Source organism: Eptesicus fuscus, chromosome 1, assembly GCF_027574615.1.
Source record: "Eptesicus fuscus isolate TK198812 chromosome 1, DD_ASM_mEF_20220401, whole genome shotgun sequence".
NCBI lineage: Eukaryota > Metazoa > Chordata > Mammalia > Chiroptera > Vespertilionidae > Eptesicus > Eptesicus fuscus.
Window position 1 is genome coordinate 126,260,918 of NC_072473.1, and position 20,568 is coordinate 126,281,485.

A 20,568-nucleotide genomic window follows, 5' to 3' on the forward strand; every position below is an offset into this window, starting at 1 on the left:
TGTTGAGGATTTTAGCATCTATGTTCATCAGGGATATTGGCCTCTAATTCTCTTTCTTTGTAGTGACTTTATCTGGTTTTGGTATTACGATAATGCTGGCCTCATAAAAGGAGTTTGGAAGTGTTCCTTCCTCTTGGAATTTTTGACATAGTTTGAGGAGTATAGGTGTTAGTCTTTGAATGTTTGGTAAAACTCTCCTGTGAAGCTGTCCAGACCTGGGCTTTTGTTTGCTGGGAATTTTTTGATTACTGCTTCTATTTCATCAGTTGTTATTGGCCTATTCAGGTTTTCTGATTCTTCCTGATTCAGTTTTGGGAGATTGTATTTTTCTAGGAATTTGTCCATTTCATCCACATTGTCCAGCCTGTTGGCATATAGCTGTTCATAGTATTTTCTTATAATCTTTTTTATTTCTGTTGTGTCAGTGGTTACTTCTCCACTTTCATTTCTGATTTTATTTATTTGGGTCCTCTCTTTGCTTCTTGATGAGTCTGGCTAATGGTTCATCAATTTTGTTTATCCTTTCAAAGAACCAACTTTTGGTTTCATTGATTTTGTTGTTGTTGTTGTTTTTGTAGTCCCTTGTGAGTGTCTCCCCCACGTCCTGCGTGGTTCAGGGTTCAGGTTCAGGGTTCGGGTTCTGGAGGAAGCCACACACAAATGAAAGAGACTAGACAAGAAAATATAAATTTGGGAATTGGGGGCCAGGTGGGAGCCCAGCTCAAGAGGAAGGACTCCTCTTTGCTCTGGCCTTGCTATCCCTTTTATTCAGGTTTTGGGATACACCATAGCCCTTAGGCAGGCAATTCCAATAATAGCCAAACAGCAAGGATTTACGTAAAACTAAAAGGTGAAAGTTGCTTCGGCTACCATTGTCTCAACTAAACAATGGGTGCAGAGCTCTGACCATTTAGAGTCAAGGTCTCCAGCCTTCCAGGTTCCTTGTCAACACCTCTCTGCTTGTGAAGACAGTGGGTGGCTTCCAACATCTCCCCTGTTTCTTTTCTTTAGTAAATCTTGCATGGTGAATGCCGCCTGAAGGGTTCGAGTCCTCTTAAGACTCTTCATTCCGCATCTGCAGACTAGAAATAAACATATGAGAACAAAAATGAGATAAGCAATTGTGGTTATGCTGAGAGGCAAATGCAAGGACATCCAGTGGAAGGGATTAAATTGTTTCATGTCCTTTTTAAATTGCTTCCAGACATTCAAAGAATTAGTTTGTAAGTTTGCTTGGGATAATTGTAATTCTAAAATATCAAGAGTTGTGTTACCTTTGTCTTCAAGCACCAAGAAGATGATTTTTTATTGATTCCCAAGGGTGCAAGGTACTATTATAGGTAACAGGGGTAACACAAATCTGGGGAAAATTATAATGACATTGTAGGGATATTCTTTGCTCTAGGCCAGTGGTCGGCAAACTGCAGCTCATGAGCCGCAGTTTGCCGCTCTGTTGACTAATGAGTTTGCCGACTACTGCTTTAGACCATGGATTTTATCACCCATGCACAAGACTGTAGACCTTAATGCTGTCAATTCAATTTCAAACTGGCTGTCAATTCCTTTTTGTATAGACAAGGTCTTAGTTACATTTTCTGCACCTCTCCCCAGAGCAAGTAGTGATAGTAGACGTATTTTGGCTTTTGCCTCCCCCTCCTTTGGTGTCCATGCAAGCCAGAAGCTTCTCTTTAATTTTACACACAAAGGAGCAGTGGTTTGATTCTGTGTCATACAAAAGGGAAGCTGGTGGAGACACCTGTGTAATTATACTTTGCCCATATACTTCCTTGCCCCACCCGTGGTCCTCCTGGATGACCAAAGTGTTTGGTATTATTGGTGACTACATTAGGCGGGGGATCAGCCCACCACGTAAGGGGTCTTACCTATGGATGGTCAGGAACATAAGTCCAAAATACTTCCCCATTTGCCCCAGGTAATATTACCGCACAGCTGATTACTGCTAGCATGGCAAGAAAGACGTTCTCAGGCGTTCTGGGGGTTCTGGTCTCCTCATAAATTTGTTCAGCTTTCTGTACCGTCTTCTTTACCATGCCCCAGGTGGTCTCCGGGCTGTTTGTTGTCTGGCTCATCCTCCTCCTGCTCCTCATCTTCAGTGGATTGCTTGGAGTCGCTGCTCTCTGTGGCTGAGGTAGTTGATTGTCTGCAGCTGCATGGTGTGGCTCCAGGCCCAAGGTCCTTATTAATCTGGCTAGTTCCTCTCTTTGATCCATGTTGCAGTTTAATATTTCTAGCAGGAATCCACACGGGTTTGGAAAAATTCTCTGGAAATATACAAGCATACCCTCTGCCAAAGGTTAATAATGGATCAGGTCCCTTCCATAAACCAGATTCAGGATCTTTCCATTTAACTAGACCATTTTCCGTTGTTTTATTCTGACACCAGTGTAACTCCATAGGTGTCTTGCCATAAGCATCACAAGTGAAAAAATTTAAAGTAATTAAGGCTTGGTGCAGCCTACCCGCAGGTGATTTCTCCATCATCCCCCCTTTTTGTTTCTCAAGTTGGGATTTTAGCTGCTGATGCTGTCATTCAATAATGGCCTGTCCTTGGGAATTATATAGTATTCCTGTAATGTGCTGAATTTTCCACCTTTTACAAAATTCCTGGAAATGACAGCTTGTGTAAGCAGGCCCATTATCAGTTTTAATAATTTTTGGAACCCCCACGACAGCAAAAGCAGCTAGGCAATTATTTATAACCTGTTTTGCCATTTCTCCTGTAGATGCAGTAGCCCATATTACTTTTGAAAAGGTGTCTACAGAGACATGTAATGCCCCAAGGCGTCCAAAGGAAGTATAATGCATTACATCCATTTGCCAGATATGGTCTCTTAGCAAACCTCTAGGGTTGACTCCTGTGTTAGGCCCTTGAGGTAGATGTAACATGCAAGTGGGACATTCCTTAATAATCTGTTTTGCCTGTTGCCGAGTGATTGAGAATTGTTTAGACAGCATTTTGGCAGGCTGATGTAAAAGCTGATGAGATTCTAAGGCTTCTTTTAATAAAGCAACCAATTGATCAGCATGTGCATTTCCTTTTGTTAAAGGACCAGGTAAGACACTGTGAGCCCTGATGTGAGTGATATAAAAAGGATATTGTCTCTGTTGTACAATCTGCTGAACTTGTTTAAATAGCAAAAATAAATTTTGGTCACTGAGCCATTTCAACCAGGCAGTTTCAATTCTATTCACTAAGTTCACAGCATAAAAAGAATCAGAGATAATATTAAGAGGCTCTTGGAAATCCTGCAATGCAGCCTTAATAGCTTCTAGTTCAATTCTTTGTACAGAAGTATGACTGGTCAGTATGACTCGGTCTGAATTCATTGTATGATAGGCAGCTTTCCCATTAGATGATCCATCAGTAAAAACAGTTAAAGTTCCAAGAATAGGTTCCTGCCTATTATTTTTTTGGTATAATGATGGAGGTATAATATAAAAATTATAGTAATTTATCTTTTAATAGGTGACAACTAAGTTTCCCTGAATATCCACTTAACCCAATTTGCCAATTTATATCAGTCTGAAATAACATTTCTAATTGCTTCCCAGTGAGGGGGAGGTAGATACACTGGGACTCTTCCCCTCTAAGCTGTTTATAACACTTTCTAATTTGAAATATTAACTGAACCAATAGTTCTACATATGTAACCACAGTTTTAGAGGATTGATGCCCTAGTTGGACCCATTCTATAATGGCAGGAGAGTTTTTATTTTGAAAGATGACTCCAGTGGGACTATTTGCAGTAGGGTTAATTTGTCCCAATAAAGGTAATTCGGGCTGTACCCGTGCTACTTGGGCTGAGGAAATTGCCTGCTCAATTCTTAGCAACTCATTCCTAGCTTCATCTGTTAATGTTCTGGGAGAGGAAAGATTTGAGTCACCTCTAAGTATATTAAATAAATTTGTCATTTCTCCTGTAGAGATCTTCAGATAAGGTCTTAACCAGTTAATGTCCCCTAATAATTTCTGAAAGTCATTTAAAGTTTTAAGACAATCTTTTCTTATTTCCACCTTCTGAGGCCTAATGCATTGGTTTTCAATTATGGTTCCCAGATATTGGAAAGATGTTTCTTTCTGTACCTTTTCTGGAGCAATTCTTAAGCCCCATTTAGGGAGCTCCTTTTCTAATTGGGAAAACATGCCCAAAGTCTGCTCTTCCCTTGGACTTGCTAAGAGCAAGTCATCCATGTAATGAATAATGTAACATTGGGATTATTTGTCCCTTAAAGGCTGAACAGCTTGAGCCACATATTTTTGACACGAGGTAGGGCTATTGGCCATTCCTTGAGGTAAAACCTTCCATTGATATCTTTTCATGGGTTCTATATTATTAACCTTTTGCACTCAGATGTCGAGTGTGACTCAACACGGTTAGCATTAGAATAAAGGAATCGAGAAAAAAGCAAGCGAGTGCAAAGGGTTAATAGATGGCACTGAAAATGCAAATCTCTTTTTATCTTGAGGTGCCAAGGGAATGGTGAAAAAAACAATCTTTAAGATCTACTACTATAAGAGACCAATCTAAAGGGATTTGTGAAGGCGCTGAGAGTCCAGGTTGTAAAGCTCCCATGGTATGCATAGTAGCATTAACTGCTCTAAGATCATGTAACAATCGCCATTTTCCTGTTGCCTTCTTAGGGATTGTAAATATAGGCGTATTCCAAGGACTATTGGAAGGCTCTATGTGACCAGCTTCTATTTGTTCTTGTATTAATTCATGAATATGACTTAATTTATCCTTGGTTAATGGCCACTGATCCACCCATACAGATCTATCATCTTTCCATTGTATAGGATCAGCATGAGCATGAGGAGACTGAACAGTGACCGCTCCTAAAAAAGTTGATATCCTAATCCTCGTCTTCCTGGGTTTCCTTTGGCTTGGATGGGCTCTTTAATTCCCTGATCATTTTTTCCTAAACCCTGACCAGTCTGATATCCCATCTGAGTCATTAACTGCTGTCCTTTGCCGGTAATAATACATGCCTGTAAACCTTCTAAGACATCTCGGCCCCATAACTTGACTGCAATTCCAGAGACAATGTAGGGCTGAAACCATCCTGTCTGTCCTTCCTCATTTTGCCACCTAACACTGAAGCACTGCGTTGTGTGTCATCAGGAACTCCTACCCCCTTAACTGAGCCCATAGCTTCTGCCGTGGACCAACTTGGAGGCCAGAATTCTTTGCTGATAACACTAATATCCACTCCAGTGTCCACTAGACCCCTAAATTGTTTTCCCTCTATTCTTAAATTAATCATAGGACAGGTTTTGCTAATTTCATGTATCCAATAGATGTCCGAGCTTCCAAATCCTTGCATTCCTCTTTTCCTATTTATAGCCTCACCTTGCTGAACATAAGGTAGAAGTAGTATCTGAGCAATTCTTTGTCCTGGAGTAATTTGCATAACATGATTACATTCTAGTATAACTTTAATTTCTCCTTCATAATATGAATCAATGACTCCAGGCAGAACAGTTAGTCCTTTTAGAGTTTCCACTCCTCCCTAAGATTAATCCTAAAGTTCCCGGTGGCACAGGTCCCCAAATTCCTGTAGGAATAGCTTGCCGAGCAATATTGGGGGTCAAAGTGACCGCTATAATGCTGTTAAGATCCAGGCCTGCACTTCCTGGAGTTGCTTGGATGAGGGAATCCACTGTGGGCCTTGCAGGGCAGATTTCCCCTATTGATGACGGGGCTGGGGGGCGCCCCTCTGGCCATTTCCCGGCGGTTGACCATGCCGTATGTCTTGATCTAGCGGCTGCCCATTTCTATGAAATTTCTATCTACACAGACTGGCCCAATGGTTCCCTTTCTGACATCTAGGACACCGAGAGATGGAATCTGGAGGCTGAGTGTTTATGCCTCTCCCTAGCATTCTCGGTTGCCTACATTCCTTTTGGAAATGTCCTGCTTTTCCACACTTATAACACCTCTTATTTCCCACTGTTACTGCAGCAGCGAGTAAATTTGCTTGAAAAGTGCCTGATCCCACATTCTGACACGCTCGAATCATTTCTGTAATGGTACTATCTTTTCTCAGAGGTGTCAGGCATTTCTTACAGTCAGCATTGGCATTTTCATAAGCTAATTGTTGAATTAAAATATCTCCTGCTGCCTCATCTTGAATCTGTCGTCTCACTGCTCGAGTGAGACGAGCCACAAAATCAGAAAATGACCCTGTAGGTCCCTGCATACATTTACTAAAAGCTCCCTGAGGGTCCCCTTTTGCTGATAAAGTCCACCAAGCTCTCCTTCCACAAAGTCTAATTTGCTCATACGCCTGTTGCACATAATGTGGCTGATTTTGTACATCCATATACTGTCCCAGTCCTGCCAGCATTTCATAGGTTATTTGAGCATTCGGCCCTCCATTTGCGTGGGCTTGCTCTCGACATTTCTCCAAATATTCTCCCTTCCATAGTAAATAATCTCCTCCATCCAGAGTTGCACCAGCCAGAGAATTCCAATCATAAGGAGCTAAGAATGCTTCAGAAATATTATTCATAATTTCTCCTGTAAAAGGAGCCATTGGACCATTTTGAACAACACTTTCTCGCAAAGCTTTTATCATTTTAAAATCAATTTTTTTCATGATGTCTTATTATCTGATTTGGGAGCTGTGGGTCAGCTACTTGTATAACAGGAAAAGCAAGCCTTTCTTCCACTGACATGTCCTTCATTCCTTCTCTGATGGCTCTCTGTATAGATGATTCTATTGATGGCGAATTAAATGTTTCAGGATTAGGACATGGAGGTGGAGGGGGCCATAAAGGCCATTCCTCCCATTTTTCTTCCCGCTCCTCTCTAGGAGTGGAAGGAACCAGGGGAGGAGGCTGCTCCTCAGCCTCTCTAAAAGGCTCTAGCAAACGCAATATTGTGTTCCCCATGGAGAAACAGTTTGGAGGCAAGTTTTTTTTCCCTGCTGCTGAGCTTTTTTCAAGTTTTGACCAACTTTTTGCCAAACATAATTGCTTAAGCATGCAAACCAAAAGTTTATAATAAAGTTTACTTTATAACCTAATTCTGCCCCATTAGCCTGGCTGAAAAAGACCTTCCCACCTTACTTACAGATCGAGACTTCTGCAGCTGATCATGGGCTTTGCGTGCAGTGAATTTCCCTCACCTATACGGTGAATTCTTCCCTACCTTTTCGGTATATTCTTCCTTTCTTCTCTCTAGGCGAAATATCATCCCCTCCAGAGGTCCCATGTCAAAGGCGCCAGTTGTGAGTATCCCCCCCCACCATGTCCCGTGTGGTTCAGGGTTCAGGTTCAGGGTTCAGGTTCTGGAGGAGGCCGCACACAAATGAAAGAGACTAGACAAGAAAATATAAATTTGGGAATTGGGGGCCAGGTGGGAGCCCAGCTCAAGAGGAAGGACTCTACTTTGCTCTGGCCTTGCTATCCCTTTTATTCAGGTTTTGGGATACACCCATAGCCCTTAGGCAGGTAATTCCAAAAATAGCTAATCAGCAAGGATTTACACAAAACTAAAAGGTGGAAGTTGCTTCAGCTACCACTGTCTCAACTAAACAGTAGGTGAAGCGCCCTGACCTTTCAGAGCTCAAGGTCTCCAGCCTTCCGGGTTCCTTGTCAACACTTCTCTGCTAGTGAAGACAATGGGCAGCTTCCAACAGTCCCTATGTTATTTATTTCTGCTCTAATCTTTATTATTTCCTTCCTTCTACTTATTCTGGGCTTTTCTTGTTGTTGTCTTTCTAGTTCTTTAAGTTGTAGGGTTAAATATTTTATTGCTGATTTTTCTTGTGTTTGTTTCTTTTTTTGAGGTATCGTATTGTAGTGCTAGGAATTTCCCTCTCAGGACTGCTTTTGCTATGTCCCAGAGATTTGGGGTTGTTGTGTGTTCATTTCCATTTGTTTCCATGAAGTTGTTTATTTCTTTCTTGATCTTGTTGGTAACCCATTCATTGTTTAATAACATGCTACTTAGCCTCCATGTGTTTGAATGTTTTTGGGTGTTTTTACTGTAGTTGATTTCTAATTTCATTCCACTGTGATCTGAGAAGATGCTTGATATGATTGCAATCTTCTTGAACTTGTAGAAACTTGTTTTGTGTCCTAACATGTGGTCTATCTTTGTGAATGATCCATGTGCACTTGAGAAGAAATTCTAGGTACTTTGGCTTTTCCTCTGAGTGAAATGGGGATCCATTGTAAGTTTCTACTGATGTGTGAGATCAGACAATAAAGGAACATCAGTACAAGCAATAAATCTAGTAAAGAGGCCTTGGTAATATACTGGTTATAGAATGAGGATGGCTCAAATTAGGGTGTTGGTAGTGAAATGTTTAAAATGGTCATATTTGGGACACATTTTGAAAGTAGGGCCAACGTAATTATGACAAATTAGATGGGGGCTGTGAGAAAAAGTTACCTTCAATTTATACTGTGAGTAAGTGGAAAGATGGAGTTTCCATTTACTATGATGGGAAGGTAGGTCTGCAGGTGAAGCAGGTTTTAGGGGAAATATAACACTCTCAGATTGATATTTTACTTTGGTGGGCAGCCCCATGGAGATGTCAAGTAAGTAACTGAATGTACAGGTCTGGAGCACAGAGAGTTCAGCTGAAAGATACAAATTTGAGACTGGGCCACACCAACATTACGAGATGGGAATAATAAGGAGGGATGAATAAAAAAGACAAAGAAATAGCCAGTGAGTTACTAGAAAAACCTGGAGAGTGTGGGATCCTAAGAGTCAAAAAGAGGAGTTTTTCAAGGAAAACGTATGATCAAAAGCTGCTGATTGATAAAGTAAGAAAGAGAATAGTAAATAAAAATTAGAGGTCATTGATGACCTTAAGATAAATTTAAATTTTTTAAAAAAATATATTTTTAGCCCTAGCTGGTTTGGCTCAGTGGATAGAGTGTCAGTCTGTAGACTGAAGGTCCTGGGTTCAATTCCAGTCAAGGACACATGCCTGGATTTCTGGCTTGATCCCCAGTGGGCTGTGTGCAGGAGGCAGCCAATCAATGATTCTCTCTCATCATTGATGTTTCTATCTCTTTTTCCCTCTCCCTTCCTCTCTGAAATAAAAAAAAAATACACACACACACAAACACACACACACACACTAGAGGCCTGGTGCACAAAATTTGTGCATGCGGGGGGGTCCCCTCAGCCCAGCCTGCACCCTCTCCAATCCGGGACCCCTTGGGGGATGTCTGACTGTCAGACATCCCTCTCACAATCCTGGACCACTGGCTCCTAATCACTCACCTGCCTGCCTGCCTGCCTGGTCACCCCTAACTGCCGCCCCTGCCAGCCTGGTCGCCCTTAAGTGCCCCCTGCTGCTGGCCAGGTCACCCCCAACTGCCCCACCTGCCAGCCTGGTTGCCCCCAACTGCCCCCACGCCAGCCTAGTTGCCCCTCACTGGCCCCCACCTGCCAGCCTAATCACCCTTAACTGCCCCCACTGCTGGCCTGGTAGCCCCTAATTGCCCCCCCTACCGACCTGGTCACCCCATGCAGCCTGCTTGTTCAGTCATTTGGTCGTCCCTCATTAACCCGCCTGCCGGCCTGGTTGCCCCACATAGCCTGCTTGTTCAGTCGTTTGGTCGTCCCTCACTAACCCCCCTGCTGGCCTGGTTGCCCCACACAGCCTGCTTGTTCAGTTGTTTGGTTGTCCCTCACTAACCCGCCTGCCGGCCTGGTTGCCCCACGCAGCCTGCTTGTTCAGTCGTTTGGTCGTCCTTCATTAACCACTGTGCTGGCCTTGTCACCCCACACAACCTGCTTGTTCAGTAGTTTGGTTGTCCCTCACTAACCTTCCCTGCTGGCCTGGTTGCCCCACGCAGCCTGCTTGTTCAGTCATTTGGTCATCCCTCATTAACCCCTGTGCCAGCCTTCAACCCACGCAGCCTGCTTGTTCAGTCGTTTGGTCATCCCTCACTAACCCCACTGCTGGCCTTGTCACCCCACACAGCCTGTTTGTTCAGTCGTTTGGTCGTCCCTCACAAACCCCCCTGCTGGCCTGGTTGCCCCATGCAGCCTGCTTGTTCAGTTGTTTGGTCATCCCTCATTAAACCCTGTGAAGGCCATTAAACCCTGGTAGGCAGCCATCTTGTGAGAGTAAATTTGCATATTACCTCTTTGTTATATAGAATGTATATATATATAGATAGATAGATAGATATAGATATAGATATAGATATAGATATAGATATAGATATAGATATAGATATAGATATAGATAGATAAGAATCATTGATCAGCTGCCTCCTGCAGGCCCCACACTGGGAATAGAGCCTGCTGTTGATCTGGCATAGAACCATGACCTCCTGGTTCATAGGCTCAACCACTGAGCCACACTTAAGAGAATTTTAATCCAGGCTTAAAATTTTTTTAATCCAGGCTTAAAATTTTTTTATGGCATGTTGGGGGAATGGGAAGGAGAACCAGATTAGAATCAGAATGGGTTTTAGAGAGACAATGGGAGGGAAAAAATTGAAGACAATGTGTAGGCAACTCTTTCAAGTTTTGTTGCAAAGAGGAGTAGAAAAATAAGGTGGTAGCTGGAAAGGTCTGTGAAATCAGAAGAGGGTATTTTTGAGAAGGAAAAAGTAACAACATGTTCTTATGCTGATGTAACCCAATAACATAATGCTTGATGCAAAAATAAGCAAGGTGTAGAAAATAGAAACAACATGGCACAATTTATGCTTTAAAATTTCACCAATATTATCATACTTTTTCTAATTTAAGACAAAGTTTTTCACATATTTTGAAGATAAAAAGTAGTACTCTACTATTTCCATTTGCTTACCTTATTTTTTCTATTTTCTCTTTTCTTTTTAGTTTTTCATATTTTAACATCTCTAATGTGATCTCTTACAAAGTCATGACTTATCATAGTTGAATTGACAATCATTTTCTTTTTTATTGGTACACAAAAGTGTGTCTCAAAATTAATAGTATGCTAGACTCAACAATATTGAAAATATATTTTGTATGAGTACATAAATAGGGCAAAAAAGAAAATTCATAACGGGGATAACAATCAAGGGAGAACAACTGTGGTTGTGAAAGCTTGTAAATTTTTAAGTGCAGTATTCTAATAATTTAAAAGGGGAATGGATTCCAAGATTGTATGTGTAAAAATTTTTTACATAGAATATGTAAAACTGGCTAACTTTAGAATCAATGCTACATAAGTGAATGAAAAGAAGATTAACAATTCAAAAGAAATATGTGAAGATAAAATCACACAACAGCCAAAACCAGTTTGGCTCAGTGGAAAGAGCGTCAGTCTGCGGACTGAGGGGTCCCGGGTTCGATTCTGGTCAAGGGCATGTACATTGGTTGTGGGCACATCCCCGGTGGGGGATGTGCGGGAGGCAGCTGGTCGATGTTTCTCTCTCATAGATGTTTCTAGCTCTCTATCCCTCTCCCTTCCTCTCTGTAAAAAATCAATAAAATATATTTTTAAAAAATCACACAACAGAAATACTGAATGCCAACCCTCCCCACCCCCCAAAAAAAACACACACACAAGAAAATAAGATGAAACTAATAATCAGGAAAATGTAAACTAAAACAATGAGTTGCTATTTCTCACTCACTAGTTTGGCACACACCAGAAAGATGATATATCAATATTTGTCTAGGATATAGAGAAGACGGAATACCTACAATGATGAGTATACCATAATTTGGTACAGCCAATTAATGTAGCAATTTGGCACCATTTATGAACTTTGAAGTGCTTATACATACAACTCAACATTTCTTCTTTTAGTATATACTGTACACACAGATACTCTGGAACAAGTACAGAAAGATTTATTGCAGCATTATTTATAAAAATGAAATTTGAAATTAATCAAAATGATCATCAAAAGTGGAACGGGCCTTAGCCAGTTTGGCTCAGTGGATAGAGGCCCGGTGCATGAATTCGTGCATGAGTGGGGTCCGGCCAGCCTGTCCAGGGGGAGGGGACATGGGCGGTTGGCCAGCCTGCCTGCTGGTTGAACTCCTGGCCGAGGGGACAATTTGCATATTAGCCTTTTATTATATAGGATATACACTGAGTGGCCAGATTATTATGTGTTCAGTGATCATAATAATCTGGCCACTCAGTGTACATATACATATATATATTTCTAAAAAGTGGAACGGATACTTGAATATATTGTTCAATGGATGACAAATTGTCATATATGTCTACTTTGCAAAAGCTTGAAAATAACAAGAAATGTTAGAATTATAACACATAAATTTTTAAAACAAAATATTGAGTAATAAAAGCAAGATTTAGAAAAATAACATACCTGTCATAAAACTTATGTTTAAAATAAAGGCCAGTCAAGTTAGATTAAGAGAAATATCAGAATTCTATTTTAGGCTTGTTGACAATGTAAATATATATATATATATATATATATATATATATATATATATATATACAAAACCCTAATATGCAAATAGACCAAATGCAGAACAACCGGTCACTATGACGTGCGCTGACCACCAGGGGACAAGTGCAGAACATGGCAGGCATCAGCTGTGGCAGGATGGTGGAGCAGGTGAGCAGGGGCAACAGACCAAGGTGGGGCGCCGGTCACTGTCATTGGGGCGAGCCTCTGGTGGTTACTGAAAATTCTTTGCTCCCACGCCACAGTCCGGCCCAGCATTCGCACCAGCTGGTGGCGCTGGCCCCACTCTCACTGGCTGCTGGTGCCCAGCACCGGCCCTGATCGCTTGGTGCCATCAGTGGGTTCGAGCAGCAGCTGCTGGCCCCGATCGCCCCTCAGGGCTTCTCTACCTTCCCCTGCTCCTGAGGGGCAATCTGGGCAGCAGCCACCGCTCACACCCACTGATGGTGCTGGCCCTGCTTGTACCCGCAGCCAGCGCTGGAGCTGCAGCTCAGACCCACTGCAGGCGCCTGGTGGCAGTCCCTATCGCTCGGTGTCATCAGGGGGTACGAGTGGTGGCTGATGCCCAGATCGCCCCTCAGGAGCAGGGGGAGATGGAGAAGCCCTCAGGGGCGATCGGGATTGGCAGCCACTTGCACCCACTGATAGCGCTGGCCCTGCTCACACCAGCTGCTGGCACCAGCCCCAATCACTACGTGCTGTCAGTGCATGGGAGCGGCAGCTGTGGGAGTGGGGATGGTGTTGGGAAAACTGGACAGATACATACACGGTGGGAGGGGCTGGGTGGGGGCATGGAGAATGGGCTGAGACCTGTCCCTGTGCCCACTGCAGCCTCATGACCCACAGTTCCTTTCAAGGTGGGGGCCCCTAGTTAAAAATAAAAAAAGACATTTTTTAATATCATAAGAGTGGATTTATAGAGTAAAAAAAGAAGTTCTTGAAAACATTTTTAAACTAAATATCTTATTAGTTACTTTACAAAATGTAGAAATGTCATATTCCCATAACTGCACAGTATATATAGCCAAGTCATAATGACCAAATGCCATATCCCAGAAATGTCAGGTGTTGGTCATTAAAAAATAATGATTTTTTTCTCTAGCTATTTTATTATTTTTGAAGCAATTGTTAATGGGATTGTTGTTTTTTTCAGTTTCCATTTCTGATAGCTCATTATTGATTTAACCAAGAATGTAAAAGACCTTTACTTAGAAAATTATAAGACACTAGGAAAGAAATTAAAGAATATATAAATAAGTGGAAGCATATACCGTGTTCATGGATAGGAAGAATTAAAATGTCCATTCTACCCAAAGCAATATACAGATTTAATGCAATTCTTACCAAGATACCAATGGGGTATTTCACAGAACTAGAACATATATTCGAAAAATTTATATGGAACCACAAAAGATCCTGAATAGCAACAGCAATCTGGAGAAAGAAGAACAAAGTTGGAAGAATCATGCTACCTGATATCAAAGTGTACAACAAGGCCATAGTCATCAAAATGGTATGATACTGTCATAAAAAGAGATATCTAGATCAATGGAACAGAATAGAGAACTCAGAAATAAACCCATGCCCTTATAGTCAATTAATATTTGACAGAGGAGGCAAAAACATACAATGGGCTAAAGATAGTCTATTCAATAGATGATGTTGGGAAAACTGGACAGATACATGCAAAAAAAATGAAACTAGACCACCTTCTTACAATGCATACAAGTAAAAACACAAAATTGATTAAAGATTAAATGTTAGACTTGAAACCATAAAAATCTTGGAAGAAAACATAGGTAATAAAATCTCAGACATTTCTTATAGCAATATTTTTTTCTGATATATCTCCTCAGGCAAGGGAAACAAAAGAAAAACGAAACAAATGGGACTATATCAAACTAAAATGTTTTGCACAGCAAAGGAAACCATCAACAAAATGCAAAGACAATCCACTGAATGGGAGAACATATTCGTGGAAGCATCTGATAAGGTGTTACTATCCAAAATTTATAAAGAAGTCATACAACTCAACAGAAAAAAAAATCCAATTAAAAAATGGGCAAAGAACCTGAATAGGCACTTCTCCAAAGAGGACACACAGATAGCCAATAAACATATGAAAAGATGCTCAATGTCACTAATCAGAGAAAAGCAAATTAAAACTGCAGTGAGATATCACCTCACACCTGGCAGAATGGGTATCATCAATAAATCAACAAACAAGTCTTGGTGAAGATGTGGAAAAAAAGGGAACCCTCGTGCACTGCTGGTGGGAATGCAGACTGGTGCAGCCACTGTGGAAAACAGTATGGAGTTACCTCAAAAAATTAAAAATGGAACTGCCTTATGACCCAGCAATTCCACTTCTGAAAATTAATCGTAATGAACCTGAAACAGTAATTCAAAAGAATATACACACCCCTGTTCATTGCAGCATTATTTACAATAGCCAAGATTTGGAAGCAGCCCAAGTGCCCATCAGTAGATGAGTGGATAAAACAGCCATGGTAAATTTAAATTTACACAATGGTAAAAAGGAAGAAAATTTTACTCTTTGTGACAGCATGGATGGACCTAGAGAACATGATGCTAAGTGAAATAAGGCAGTCAGAGAAAGACAAGTTACCATATGATTTCACTCATATGTGGAATTTAATAAACAAACTGAATTAACAAGCAGAATAGAGACAGACTCATAGATAGACAGCAGGCAGACAGCTCTGGTGGGTGGGGCGTGTTAGGGAGATGGAGGGATTGAGCAAAAAAGAAAAAAAAAAAAGAGAAAGAATTCATGGACAAGGACAAAAGTGTGGTGATTGCCGGGGGAGGGGTGTAAGGTTAAATGGGGAGATAAATGGTGATGGGGAAAAATTAAATTTAATTTAAAAAAAAAAACAAAAAAGTAAATAAAACAAATTTTTAAACAATTATTTTTCCCTGAGATTATGGAGTAATTATCCTTCATAATGTACATTTAGAAAACAAATATGAGACAGAAAATGCACAGTATTTGTGTGTGTGTGTGTGTGTGTGTGTGTGTGGTGTGTATGATGGTTGAATACACAGAAACTGAATAATAAATATTAACATTAGAGAAGGAGAAGGGAATAGGATCAGGACTTGAGGAGAATAAAGAATTAAATTTTATTGGTAATATTTTATTTGTACTTTTGAATGCTTCAATAAAATAAGTAAAATTAATTTTTAATGGAGAGCAGTACTTCTAATATTGCTACATACAGTATATCAAAATATCATAGCAATTATTTTACAAATAATTTTTAACAACTGATTTTTGCAAAATGATCCCAGATTTCTAAGAGATTAGGGGGGGAAAAAAGGCAAAGTTGATACTGAGTGCTAATGTTTCGCTCTGAGCCCTTGGTGAATGAGAAGTGGATTTAGGGTGGATTATCTTCTTAAAGTGAATTTTCCAGTATTCACATTGTGCATGCAATTCTTTTTTCAATCGGTGAAAACAACAACAACAACAAAAGGAGGGGGGGGCTATCCTCAAGAAGTAAAGTCTGGAAATGACCAGACAGTCAAATTTACCTAGAGATTGATTGGGTCAAGATGGCAGACTGAGCCCTAGTGCGCTTCTCTCATCCTACCACAAATCCCCTTTAATGACAGGAAAGGAAGGTTTCGGTAACTCCAGAAAGGCACGGGGAAAAGAAAGGGCGAATTCCTCGAAGATGAAAAGCAGATGGGGCAGGGGCACCGAGGTGGGGGCGGGGGGAGGTGGGGGTGGGGAACCTGAGGGCTCTGAACTGGAGAGAGAGACGCTAGGTGGTAGGGTAGGAGGGGGTGCTGTGGGCTGGGCGGCTCGGGGATTTGGAAAGGGGCGGGTCCAGGAGCCCAGACGCGTTTCCCAAGCCGGGGGCCGAGGTGGGCGTGTGAGAGCTGGGGGAGGGGAGCGCACGTTGTTTAGCAGGAAGGGGAGGCCTGGCAGGAAGCTGAGCTGCGGAGGGAGGGGAGGAGACTGCTGCAGCGGCAGCGGCCGGTGGGATCCCCAAGTGGCAGCGGGGCTGCTGCGGCCGACTGCGAGTCAGGGGGTCCGCGCGCGCGGCGGCGCTGGAGACACAGCCGCCATCCTCTTCGCCCGCCCCGCCGCCCCTCTTAGACGCGCTCCTCGACCACGGATCCTCCCCAACCAGCTCTTGCAAGCTCGCGGCTCGGCGCCTGCTGATCCACTTTCCTCACAGGTTCACAGCCAGGTGTCCCCTATTTGGGCACGTGAAGCCCGCGATCCCCGGACGCGGGGAGGTGGGCACTGGATTAGAGAACTGGAGGTTGGGGGTTGGTTTGCTTCAGGCGAGACAATTGGGGTCGGTGCCAGGATGGGACAGGAGACTGAGAAGAGTGACTTGGAGACTGGAGGTGGGAGCGGGGAGTGGAAAAACACCTGGTTCGCGTACAAAGGTGGCTAGAAAAGGAAATGAGTTTGTTGTGAGCACCCAGCGGAGAAAGTGGGAATGAATAGGAAGGAGACGAAGGAGAGAGACACGAACAGCAGGCAGAAGGCATCTTTATGGGAATGGAGAGGGACGGAGTGTGCCCGAGCCGACTTGGCTCAGTGGATAGAGCGATAGCCTGCGGACCGAAGAGTCCCAGGTTAGATTCCAGACAAGGACACATTCTTGGGTTGCGGGCTCGATTCCCCGGGGGGGGGGGGGGGGGGGCGTGCAGGGGGCATCCCATCAGTGATTCTCATCATTGATGTTTCTCTCTCTCATTCTCCCTTCCTCTCTGAAATCAATAAAGAAATAAATATATTTAAAAAAACAAGGGACATGTGGACTACACTAGTGGAAATGAAGAGATGGGGTGGGGGGCGTCTAAGAAATGGTGAATATTTGTGTGTGGTGTAAGGACTCTAGGATAACAACAGAAGGACAGGCATTATGCAAAGGAACCCTGTTGTTGGGCTTTCGATCAAAGCAACCACCACCTCTCTAAAACTCCAGCACAGCCAAAGTAGCCTGGAGGGCAGGCTGATGCAGCCAAGCATCCAGTACTATCTTGATAACCAGCATTCTTTAAAAAAAAATTTTTTTTATTGATTTAGAAGGAAGGGAGAGATAGAAACATCAGTGATGAGACAATCACTGGCCAGCTGCCTCCTGCACAATGCCCTCTTCCCCCCATCCAGCCAACAACCCAGGCATGTGCTCTTGACCTGAATGGAACGCAGGACCCTTCAGTCTGCAGTGCGATGCTCTATCCACTAAGCCAAACCAGCCAGGGCAGGGCGATACCCAGTATTCTTTTTTTTTTTTTAATATATTGTATTGATTTTTTACAGAGAGAAAGGGAGAGGGATAGAGAGTTAAAACATCGATGAGAGAGAAACATCGATCAGCTGCCTCCTGCACACCTCCCACAGGGGATGTTCCCGCAACCAAGGTACATGCCCTTGACCTGGAATCGAACCTGGGACCTTTCAGTTTGCAGACCGACGCTCTATCCACTGAGCCAAACCGGTTAGGGCAATACCCAGTATACTTGCTGGACGTATCTGAATAATTTGGGCAGCAATGTACCTGGTGCCCAGCGACTTTGTGATAGAGAAATTAATTCATGCTATAATATACTAAATGTTTCTTTCTAGCCTCTTCCCCCCGTCCCCCCTTTGCAGGTATGAAGACCTCTCACAAAAAGGCACCTGCAGGGCAGGAAACCAGAGACGCAGTAAATCACCATAGCGGATCTGCAAATGTGAAGAAGAAAAAAAGGTCTCATAAGAAACGGAGGGGAAGACCTTCGTCCCAGCCCCGCAGGAACATCGTGGGCTGCAGGATTTCCCACGGGTGGAAGGAAGGCGACGAGCCCATCACCCAGTGGAAAGGAACCGTTCTGGATCAGGTGCCTATAAACCCGTCTCTTTACCTGGTGAAATATGACGGCATTGACTGTGTCTATGGACTGGAACTTCACAGAGATGAGAGAATTTTAAAACTTAAAATACTTCCTGATAAGGTGCCACTGTCTCGAGTCAGAGATGTGGGCCTTGCCAACTCCATCATTGGCAAAGCGGTGGAGCATCTGTTTGAGGGCGAGCAGGGCTCTAAGGATGAATGGAGAGGGATGGTGCTGGCCCAAGCGCCAATCATGAAAGCGTGGTTTTACATTACCTATGAGAAAGATCCCGTCTTGTACATGTACCAGCTTCTGGATGACTATAAGGAAGGAGACCTCCGTATCATGCCAGAGCCCAGTGAGTCTCTAGCAGAGAGGGAGCCAGAAGGAGTCATAGATGGCCTGATAGGCAAACATGTGGAATATACCAAAGAAGACGGCTCCAAACGGACAGGCAAGGTCATTCACCAAGTGGAAGCCAAACCCTCTGTGTACTTCATTAAGTTTGATGATGATTTCCACATCTATGTCTATGATTTGGTGAAAAGGTCCTATTAGGGTATAATTTGTCACATTTGTGGAGGCCAATGTTTGATTTGGAGGCACAAAAATGTAGCTTTTTAATGTATAGAAAGCTTTAGACTCCCTACCAATGAACATCTTTGCCAGCATAACTTGTTTGTTCTAAGAAATACAAATGTGTGTGGACATGACATGCTGTGTGGAAGGACTTTATCATGTTGAAGAGAGACTGGGTGTGTTTGGTGGATGGGGCATGAAAGGAAGGGACAGCTGTAAATTCAGGCTGTGAATAAAGTTCAGCTAGCATCATCCTCAGTCATCTAAAAATGGAATAGGACTTAGCTGGCCTGCTCTAGGAAGGAGGGAGGAGAAGGAACTAGAGATGGGCTGTGGGGGGAGGGCTAAGGGGAGGTTGCTGCTTAGGAAGAAGTGGGGAGGGGCCAGAGATGGAGGGGCTTCCTGGGGGGAGGGATGTCTTAGGAGGGGGAGGCACCCAACTGGGAGGAGATGAGAATAACAGAGGGAGAGGGAGATCTTGGGGCTTAGAGGAAAACAGACTGAATGACTTGAGCAGAGAGGGCACAAAGACTCTCAGAAGAGGTCCAGGGCAAGGGGAGAAAGACAATGTGGGCAGGGATTTGGGGAGAGGCTAAAGGATACTCACTCTAAGGTGGGACCAGGCCTGTGAGGACCAAAGGGCCAGGGGTACTGGAGAAGGAGGAATCCTGAGAAGAAAGACTGACCCAGGGAGTGAGCCTACAGAAAAAGAGGTGTGGGGCCGAGGCCGGTTTGGCTCAGTGGATAGAGCATCGGCCTGCGGACTCAAAGGTCCTGGGTTCGATTCCGGTCCAGGGCATGTACCTTGGTTGCGGGCACATCCCCAGTGGGGGGTGTGCAGGAGGCAGCTGATCGATGTTTCTCTCTCATCGATGTTTCTAGCTCTCTATCCCTCTCTCTTCCTCTCTGTAAAAAAAAAAAAAGAAATAAAGAAAAAGAGGTGTGGGGAGTGGGGCCCAGGAGAGAGGGGAGGCCCAGGAAAAACTGGCACTTCTGATAGGCCCACATTGCTGTCCCTGGCTCTGGGCACAAAGGAGAGAAACCAGGTGGCTTGCAGGTTCCCTAGAAGGGTATTCTGACAGGGATGACTCAAGGGTTAAGCAGGAGCCAGGTTTATACCTAAAAGGTTTATTTCAGGGACTTCATGCCACAACTGCAAAGCAGGACCCCGGACCCTCAGCCTAAACACACTCACATTGTGCATTCAGCATGTGGCTGTGGGTGGCCTCATTGCTCAGAGGACCCAGGTGCAACAAACCTTGGACCTGAAGGTCTTGGTTCCTTTACCCTCCACCAGTGGTCGGCAAACTCATTAGTCAACCGAGCCAAATATCAACAGTACAACGATTGAAATTTCTTTTGAGAGTCAAATTTTTTTAAACTTAAACTTCTTCTAATGCCACTTCTTTAAAATAGACTCTCCCAAGCCATAGGGTATTTTGTGGAAGAGCCACACTCAAGGGGCCAAAGAGCCGCATGTGGCTCGCGAGCCGCAGTTTGCTGACCATGGCCGTACATTTGTCTAAACAATTCCTGTGGGAGTGGGTCAGTGGGGCTCTCAGATCTTAAGATCTGTGCCACGTTGCAATTGGAAAGTATTTTATCCACAAAAATGGAACCTTGCAGAACCCCGCACATCAGTCCCCTCATTGTTTTCTTCTCTGGCGGGACTGAACCTCGCTTCCCTTCGGAGGAGGGAC

The 20,568-nt window shown here is 43.3% G+C and overlaps 1 protein-coding gene across 1 annotated transcript; it reads left to right on the forward strand.

Moving 5' to 3' along the window:
- Window positions 1–18,070: 18,070 nt before the first annotated feature.
- Window positions 18,071–19,021, forward strand: LOC129149639 (spindlin-2). The gene has a single exon (XM_054718420.1). The coding sequence runs from the start codon at window positions 18,071–18,073 to the stop codon at window positions 18,845–18,847; it is 777 nt and encodes a 258-aa protein (XP_054574395.1). The 3' UTR covers window positions 18,848–19,021.
- The last annotated feature ends 1,547 nt before the right edge of the window (window positions 19,022–20,568 follow it).

Excerpts from the sequence above, each read along its gene's own strand:
- LOC129149639 (XM_054718420.1), top strand. The coding sequence starts at position 18,071 with ATGAAGACCTCTCACAAAAAGGCACCTGCAGGGCAGGAAACCAGAGAC.